A 10110-nucleotide genomic window follows, 5' to 3' on the forward strand; every position below is an offset into this window, starting at 1 on the left:
CACTTTTTTTGGAATTTTGCCCATCATCCACAATCCTTATGAGCCATGAACACACGTCTTTCTCTTTTCTGTGCATTCTAAAGATGTGAAAACAGATAAAAAGAGAAAGCTCATCACCGCATGTAATGGGACACACCTATGCTGCCGACAAAGATCGCTATTAAAACACCTCCAAAAACCTCCAACAAGGTTTTATGGTTTTATATACATGCTGTATGTAGTAACCGGTACATTCATGATAACATGTAATACTTGCAGTATTTTACAGTATTTTTGTCATTTTAAGCATTACCTGAACTTCCTTCGTCAGCGCATTGGTTAATATGAACACGGAACGTTGCTTTTTGGAGTTTTTTTTCAGAAGGCTTTATTGGCGGAATATGTGTTTCCCATTACGTGCAGTAATGAGCTGTCTCTTTTTATCTGTTTTTATATCTTTAGAATGCACAGAAAAGAGAATGACGTATGTGTTGATGTCTCACATATGGATTGTGGATGATGGGCAAAATTCCAAAAAAAGTGCAGTTTTCCTTTTAAACGGACCATCAACAACACTTTCTCATTCACAAATTCAAGCATTCACAAATACCGGAATGATGAACATCCACATACCAGAGATGCCAACATTTGATGTTTGTAATTTCGGCTGGCAAAGAGCAGTAATACCACCAATTTGTTTTACCACTTCAAAACAAATACAAGCAACTTTGTGTCATTTAAGCAAAAATAAACTCAATTTACTGCCTTCTACACTGTTTTGCACTTTCCGTCTATGGCATGGCACAGTTTGAAAGAAACTTGTAAACTTGAAATATTTCTTTAGCAGAAATATGTGTGCTTTATTCTGGTAGTATTTTCTTTATTCAACGAATTCACTGGTTTAGTTTAAAAAAATCAGCACCCAGTATTGCAGGCTATTATGCTGTATGTTTTTATATGAACATCTGTACACTACATTTAAATAATTTTCTTTATTTAAATCATTTGAATTGTGTTTTATTTCAATTTATCTGCAACATTATGTTACAGTATATACTGTAAATTCCGGTGTACAAGCCGCACCCACTAAATTCAGAGAAAAAAACAGATTAGTTCTTATATAAGACGCACCGGTGTATAAGCCGCACGCGTCCACATCGTAATGTGGCGCACGAGTTCGTGAGGACCAGTCAGCTCTTTGACCTGAGCCAATCATGAGCTATGAATAAACTCACGACGAGCTTGTCAACCCATTGGAAATTGCAGGAGGTCGTTACTCGATAGTCTGACTCACGTTTTCATCTTACAAACAACATAAAATTTATCACACAGCAACTAACACCTTTATACCTCACAAATATAGAAACATGCATCAATACAAGTTTTATATGAAAATAACACAACATTTTAAAGTGTTCCCATGATGCATTTCATTTCAGAAAACAATTTCAGGAGAGCATAGAAAGCATACAAAATGGTGAAAATGCTGATTCTGTTCAGCAGAAGTCCAAAGCAAAAAAGGGAAGGTGACGTCATCGCTGCGCCCCAATGAATGTGTTGCTCAGATGCAATGCCTTAAGGGAAAACTTTAAAATGTTTTATTTTAACGTCATATTGGGACATGTTTGTATATTTGTATATACACCTTTTGAGTATTAAGTTGCTGTGTGCTGAATTTAGTGCCGTTAGTAAAGTGTTCTTTGAAATCTGACACCGTAAATCAGATTGTTATGTTGTTAAACTGGTCTATATACCGACCTCCACTGACCTCCAATGGGTTGACAAGCTTGTTGTGAGTGCACAAATAGCTCCTGATTGGCTGCTGCCAAAGAAAGAGCTACCGTTTCCTCACTGACCTTTGCGAGCAGCACAGTATTTAAACAGTCAGTAGTAGTTCTGAAGCAAAGGAAATGTCACAAGATTAGATTTTAGCCAGAAATTAGCCACACCGCTGTATAAGCCACAGGGTTCAAAGTTTAAGAAAAAAGTAGCAGTTTATAAGCTGGATTTTGTGGTAATTACAGTTTTGCACAATAAATGTTTTCAAAACTACCAGTGACGTGTGGTGAGGTTCATGGCCGGTGAGGCACTGACTCTTTTGGAAGTTTTTTATTGGAATACAAGTTGCTCATTAAGAGGATAACAAGGAATAAAATAAGAGAATAATTCACTTTTGTGAAAAGTGTTGTTTTCAAATCCTTTTAAGTCCCATTTATTCATGTCTTTGTTAACTGCAAAATACTTGTGGTCTTACCTTTTGCACATGCACCCTATCGTTCTCCAAGGAAATCTCTGATACTTTGTTGTAAAAGTCTGACCACCTTCTGGTGAGCTTGGGTATATAATCCATCTTGGCAGTCAAATACATTAATTCAACAGAGCATAAAAATATATTTCATGCATTTCACTAGCTGCTCTGTAAAAAAAAAATAATAATAAAAAAGAACGCTGGCTTTTCCTCTCTATAGGACACAGTGACAAGCACCTTCCAGTTCACGATGAACTGCAAGCACCTCCGTGTAAGACATTTCCGTGAATTTTATTGTCCAATGAGCAAGAAGAATGATGTCAAACTTACATTAAAGCCACTCCACAGGCTGTACATAGTCATGGTCCAAATTTATTTGTGGCGGGCCGCCCTAAATCGATGAATGAAAATACTAGAAAACATGGGGTGTGAAGGCAACAGTGGTTTCAGTCGTGACTAAACCTCCCAGGCTTCTGGTAGAGGACCCAGGCTTGAAGGAGACACCGTCCGGGTGTAATGTTTTACTTTTTCTTTTTTTGATGGTGAAGAATGACATTTACTAGAAATTGAAAAGCAAATGAAAAATGAAGAATTTGTGAAACTTTGTGAAATCGCTTTTTAATTCTATACCCATTTGAATATGTTGTTTTATTTTAATTTTACGTGCCTAGGACAGGGGTGATGAAACTTTTTCCACCAAGAGCTGCAAGCAGAAAAATTGAAGTATGCAGGGGGCCATTTTGACACAGTTTTTATGCAATAAAGATGCTCCAAACACGCCAATGTAGGTCAATGTATTCTAAGCATTCTGAACACAACGTCAACATCCTAGCTGTGAAATAGGTGACAAAGTAAATTAGTCTCATATCAAATAATGTATCTAATTAATAATGAATGAATTTTATTTTTAGAATAATATATAGGCCTGTGTGTGTTTGAGTGCGTGTACGGTGTATACACACGTGCGCACAACTGAGTTTTTCCTTTTTAGTGGAATGTATTGATCTCTTGCGCAATGTGCGAAACTGTCATGGTGGGTGTTACTATTGTTCTAAATTACAATGGAAAATTAAAGAAAAACTGACTCGGTGGTTGATGTGATGTGAATACACCCCAAGGTGTTCACATTCAGACGAAAAGAGAAAATCCCCCACGTACTCACCTGGCAACTCCCAGACTGCAGCGGACGGAAGACGCTCTCCTCGCCGCCGAACAAGTCCTCCTCCTCGGACACATCATCCAGGGCGGGCCGCTCCACCACAGGAGGTGCGGAATCGCTCAACATGCCCGGTGCCGTTTGTTCCGACCTCGATGGACAGGTGGTGACACGTGAAAGTCACACTTGTACCCCAGCAGCTTTCTGTTCTTTCTCTTTCTTTTTTTTACAACTTGTTTTGTTGGTAATTTAAACGAGATTGTTTATGTTGGCCCTAACATACCACTCTTCCGGGCGACCTTTCTGCTCTGTTCGCCAGAACTCCAAAATATTGTAACGCATTGGAAAAAAATGGTATCTGATATCCTGTAGTTCACACTATAACGTCACGTTTGATGTTGCAGGAAATAGTCTCGCTCTGCTGCACGTCTCTCTCTCTCTCTTCTCTGTTAGCTTTCCCTTTGCTAACAGATCTCTCTCTGTAACAAAACCCTGTCAGTCTCACGTTTCCACAACTCACGTACAAGTCGTGGCATTGAAGTCCGGCTCTTTTAAGTAATTCGGTTCTTATGGCTCGTTTACAGACGCTCTTTCAGCTCCCCCGTGGCTCCACACATTTGTGTTGCAAGGTGTGCTTTATTTTTATGTTCAACCCTGAACTGTTGCAGTTGTGTTTCATATCCAGATTGACAGAGTCTGTGCACCATATGATGAAATTAAGGAACTGAGAACAGACATTAATCAAGATAGCAAACTGGCATTTCTCGTTTGCTCTTATCAATGAAAGGCAAATATGGTGCAGCGGTATGATTTTACAATGTCTGTACAGGCAGACTTCTTTTACTTTAAAGAGCATTCTCAGATCAAGGAAAGACACAAAGAGGCCTGCATTGAATATTATAGTTGTAAATAAATGTATGTCCATAAAAGTTGTTTGAATTTATGAATGAATACCCTCCAGTTCTCATATATAAAGCATAAGTGTAAGGACACTATGTAGCACTACCTTCAATTTAGTGGTCAAATAGGTTTTATGGCTCCAAGTAGGTTTCAATTAGGTAGAAACGGGCCCAAATGGCTTCTTAATGCTAAAGGCTACCAAACCCTGACTTAGATATGGTTGCATGGGCAAACAAAGTTACCAAATGGTGATATGATCTCACCCTTGCTCAAACATGAAGATGGGAATATTTGGTAATAAGAAAGACTGGGAGTATTTTGAGAACATGTGGTGTGAGATCCTGCACATGATTCGCTTGTCATTTAAAAGTACTCCAGTAGAGGGTAGCAGAACACAGCTCACCAAAATGGTGGCCCTGAATTCGGTGAATTTGGTGAACTGACTGCCTAATAAGACTCAAATAAATGTTAACCCTGTTTTCTTCTCAGAGCAGCACAAAAGAGGTCAATTACAACATTTCAGTGCACTCAAGTTGACTGACAAGAACAAATATTACTACGACAGATTTTACTGCACAGCACTTCTGCAGCTACCTGTACCCAAAGTTTCACAACATCAAAATTGTTTCATAAACCAGTGCAACAGGCTTCAACATTACACTAACTGAAATCAGTAATTATGCATGCATATATTCTTACAAGTCATAAACACTTTTGACATGCCATAAAACTCATTTTATCATTTAAACTTCATTTCCCTATCTTTAGGACAAAATAGCTTATTTGTATACGATATTCAACACATTAAAACAAAACATAATCTATGCCGTGTTATATAGACTACTTACAGTTGTCATGTCCTATGTTGTCGCTCTGCTGCCGCCTGTCTGCTGTGTCTTTGCAGTGCACTGCTGCCCGGCTGAGGCGGAGCCTGTGGTGCACACCTGTGGTCCATTAGTCATCTGGCCTTCTTAAGCATGGCGGCAGGAGAGACTCATTTGCCAGATTGTACTCCCATGCTTGCCACGTTCTCCGCATTATCCGGCTTCGTGTGTCTTAGTGATGGTGAGATGAAGACCCATGAAGCATCGATACTTTCAGTCAACTGTGCCCGCACATGTACCGACACTTCATTAGGAATCATTTACTCTCTATAATCTAGTTTCCACCTACCAAACAAGTGACAGGACCACAGTGAAGCACCGTATTAGAAATAGGAATCCACTTTTGTTACTAGTAATTAAAGAATTAAACCACAATATTTTTCATTGGTTTTTATTCAAAAACCTTATGCTGTAAGGAGCCAGGACTAATGCGGTTCCGCTTTTTTGTGAGGATTTCTCCTGCTTTGGAAAAAAATCCTCCCACAAGGCACAGATGAAGCTCGAGTGGAAAGGTACATGACAGCCAGTGTGAATAAATTTGTAAAATAATTTATTTGCTTTTTCCAGTACTGCAATGGGTCCTCCTGTCTGTCTATGTTTGGTTCTGCCAGGTATTTCTGTACTTCGACTGTTCCATTTACTGTCAGTGATGTAGATATGAGAGTTTTAATTTGCTGAATGGATCTGTCTAGGCCACATGTGTCAAACTCATGCCCTGGAGGGCCGAAACGCTGCAGGTTTTCTCTCCAACTAGTTTCTTCAGCAGGTGATTTAATTGATGAGCTCCTTCCCTCAAACTGAAGGTGTTGATCATTAAAATCACCTGCTTTAGTGACTGGCTGGAAAGAAAACCTGCAGTGTCTCGGCCCACGATGCCACATTTTGCTTCCTGAGAGAGAAAAACAGTCTAAGTCACTATATAAAAAGTGTCTGGAGCATATTAAATGTACTATTCCAACATGTCTCCACCTCCTGGATCAGTTTGAGAACAGGCCGACCCATTTGCAGTTGAACCTGCGATAGTCTCTCCTACAAGTACAGCAAATTATTCTTATCTATCCATACATATACACGAGTGTGTGAGAGAGCCAAAGATGGGAAAAAAAACATTTTACCTTTGCAGTAGTTCTGCTCTCGAAATATCCAACGATCTTCCTGATTTTGTCCCTTATTTCTGATAGTTCTTCATTAGAATTAAGTGTGTTTTTGACAGTCAGATTTCATGAATGTGCAACACAGATGGCATGGCAAACCCCCATTTCTTTAGCGCATGCACCCATATTGGCAGCTCCATCCGTGACTAGGCAGGTGACCTTGTTACTGATGCCCCCACTGTACAAGGAGGTCTTTTTTTTACACTAGCCAAATTTAAGGCGGTGTGTGATTGTGGAAAGTGCGTAACACCGAACACAACAGACTGTAACATGGTATTTTCATCGGAAAAATGGCCAGTGACGGCGAAGAATGCATCAGTGTTGATGGAGGTCCACATGTCTGAAGTAAGGCTAACTGATGATGCTTTCATTACAGCGGCTTTAGCCTTCTCCTTCGATTCATTATATATTTTTTTCCACCATCGCTTTCAGGGCCTAAATACAAGATGAAAATCAAAGCAATAAATACAATTCACAAGCAAGAGTAGAACCGCTTGTACTCGATATATTTAAATTCACACCTGGTGAGTAGGGCGTACATAAGATGGGTTCAGTGATTTTTTGACCCCACTCCCATCTACAGTAGAGAATGGCAGACAATCCTCCACTACCATGGCAATCAATGCCTCCGGTATATCAGACTTCTCACCTGAAAAACAAAATAATTACCGGTACTTAATTACTTATGCAGGGCTCTGTGGTGCCTCCAACAGGGGAAACTTTCTTTTTGTAGCTGGTTCCATCTTTTAAACACTTGCTAATAATTTACTGGACACACACTTCGAAGCCTCGACACAGACCGTAACATCACGAGTGTGTCTACCTTGGCTTCTTGTCCCGACATTCTGGCTCTTACCTGTGACATATTGTACGTACCTGTTTCCGTATATGTCTCCAGCGGCGTCCCCAGTTCTGCTCATGATAATTATTTCCTGCTTGGGTTTTTTCCAGTAATCTTTGAAAAGATGATCAACAATAAAAGACTTCAGCCTGGACACCATTGCAACATAAATCATAAAGATTAAAGGCACAGCTTCAAAAGAGTAATACATTTGCATCACGAAAATGCCTCCTCAAAAAAATCAGACCTCACAATCACTTCCTCTCCCATCGTAGCTCTGCCGCCACAGTCAAACTCTTTACTTAAGTGGCACCACCAACTAACTGGAACTACGTTCCTCATCACCAAAATCCAACTAGAACATGGCTCACGGGACGAAGTGGGGGGTAAGTCACTGTTGATGCACTACACTGCTGCGTACAACTTCATGTCATAAAATCCCAACTATTCCTTTAATCGTTATGATTTATGTTGTAATGGTGCCCAGGCTGAAGTCTTTTATTGTTGATAATCTTTTCAAACACATCAAACACATGTACTTGTCTTTAAAGTCAATAAACATGCACTCCATTTCCTACTTTTTAAAACACGAGATTGATTTTTGCTCAACTTTTCTCCTGTTCACACTCATCTTGACCTGTGGTGGCTGACATGGAGAAACACTAAAGCGGCGAGGGGCAATGTTTTCTGGAGAGTAAACTAGTGAGCGACTATGAAACTCTTAGACTATTTATTAATGTGTTAGCTTCCTTCGTCACGAGTGAACAATGGTAATTAAAGAGAGAAGGAAAGTGTTATCGGAGCTGGAAATATGTTTCATCCGCCAATTTTTTTTGGAAATGTTGATCTAAAATTGGAGGAGAAGGTGTTTCCAAAGGAGGCTGTACGCCCTCTGAATCAATCCATCATCTATCCATTAATACATGAATTACATTGTGTTTGACTGTTTAATGATCATATTAACACACGTAGACTATACAATTGGAACCCAAATCGCTTGTGCATATACAGTATACACACTTTTATTTTTGTAGGCCGTGGTTTTTGTTTTTTACTATTCTTGAAGCATTTTGTCAGAAATGGGGCTCTCCCTTGTAGGCTGTTGAGGCGGGGGCGGGGGGTTTTCTAAAATATTTTTATTATAAAGTTTCAGGGGTTTTTTCATAACAAACACAAACCCCCATACATTGCACCAAATAAGAATGATAATTTTTTAAAAAAAGAATTAAAATCTAGCAGTGCCAAACAAACAGTTGCATCAGATTATGTAGGCCTCATGCCCCCTTTTTCCAACAAGATCATATATGGTTCCCAGAGTTGATAGAAATCTTTCTCTTTACCCTTGAAAATATATGTTAATCCTTGAAATCCTAACCAGTTACACAGTTCTTTCTTCCACAGTCCCAATGTAGGAGCATCCATACTCATCCAATAAAGTGCAATAGCTCTTCTAGCCTGCAAAAGTCCAAAGTCCAATGTTTGTTTTTTATTTGACATGTCAATAAAGTCTTTTGAAATATTCCAAGTACGCACAGTCTAGCACTCAGGCGTACATTCATTGTCAACATTCCTGACAAACATTTCAAGACATCTTTGAGGAACATTTCCAGGTTTTTACATGTCCACATACAATGCAGTAGGGTGCCTTTCTCACTCAAACATTTAGAACATGTACCTGGAATGTTTGCTGACATAAGGTTGTAATATATATCCTCATCAGCCATAGCCATACATAGAATAATAATAAGGTAATGTAACAATATGATGATGTAATTATTACCTGTTTCACAATAAATATAATAAGCAGTAGAATAATAAATAAATAATAATAAATAGAGACAAGCATAAAAACATTTTTAAAAAGTTCAAGACTCTTCTGCCTTGTATTTTGCAAACACCAACTGCTTGTATTGTTTTTTGAATTCGCTCATCTTGGTACATTGTTTGAGGTCCTTGCTCAGTCCGTTCCATAATTTAATTCCACATACTGAAATGCTGTTGGTTTTTAGTGTTGTTATTTCATATAAGTGTTTTAAGTTTAGTTTTCCCCTAAGATCATATTTCTCCTCTCTTGTAGAGAAGTATCATATGACATTTTGGGGTAGCAGGTTATTCTTAACTTTCTGCATTATTTTAGCGGTTTGAAAATTTACTAAATCAGCGAATTTTAATATTTTTTATTTAAAAAATAAGGGATTTGTATGGTCTCTATACGCGGCATTATGAATTATTGAATTTTGAATTATTGATACTATATCCAGAGGAGTTTCCAAAACATGTGGTTAAATAGATTAAATTAGGAATATTATTTTTTAACTTTGTTCGTAAAAAGATTATATCGCATCTTGTGTGAAATTGTGTGATTTCTCTCACCAATGGTGATGCCAGTATGTGCCTGTACAGCCATAGCCAATGGCTCTATAGCTAATGTAAATTATAAAAACACCCCTGTCGAGTGGATCTTTGTAAGTTAAATGGTTTTGATATTATGTTGTTTGTCAGAATTTCAACATTTGGATTCGTATACAATAATTGTATCCACTTCAAGAACGTTTCACCTTGTCCATATCTTGGAAGTACAAACCGATAGTCTCATTCTATCCTATCAAATACTTGGGTGGCGTCGACTGACAACACTGCTGTGTCTTTTTCATTTTGTTTCTCACAGAGAATGTTCAAGACCCTTCTAATGTTATGATACCCCTGTCTTTTTTGTAAACCCGCACGCCCCAGCAAGGAGCACAGTCCCCAAAAACCGGCCGAAGGTACACTAGTACACCAACTCGCACCAATTCTTCCTGCTTGTACTTAACTTTCCATGCTAATAATTTACCTGCTTTTTCTCCTTGGTCATAGTACGCCTGCTTGGTCCACATCAGACTCGTGGTGACTCTGTCCAAAGACAGCTTATCATATTTAGCTCTTAACAGCGCATTCAGTTTAACAGG

At 38.7% G+C, this 10110-nt stretch overlaps 1 protein-coding gene across 1 annotated transcript in view; it reads right to left on the bottom strand.

Moving 5' to 3' along the window:
* LOC129177557 (diacylglycerol kinase zeta-like) overlaps window positions 1–5273 on the bottom strand; it is a 174013-nt gene extending 168740 nt beyond the window's left edge. Inside the window, exons 1-2 of the mRNA XM_054768838.1 lie at window positions 5132–5273; window positions 3390–3534 (exon numbers count right to left, since the gene is read on the bottom strand). Of these exons, the coding sequence (XP_054624813.1) occupies window positions 3390–3512 (123 nt within the window). The 5' untranslated portion in view covers window positions 3513–3534; window positions 5132–5273. The remainder of the gene's footprint in view (window positions 1–3389; window positions 3535–5131) is intronic.
* Between the last annotated feature and the right edge of the window lie 4837 nt (window positions 5274–10110).

Source organism: Dunckerocampus dactyliophorus, chromosome 1, assembly GCF_027744805.1.
Source record: "Dunckerocampus dactyliophorus isolate RoL2022-P2 chromosome 1, RoL_Ddac_1.1, whole genome shotgun sequence".
In the NCBI taxonomy this organism is placed as follows: domain Eukaryota; kingdom Metazoa; phylum Chordata; class Actinopteri; order Syngnathiformes; family Syngnathidae; genus Dunckerocampus; species Dunckerocampus dactyliophorus.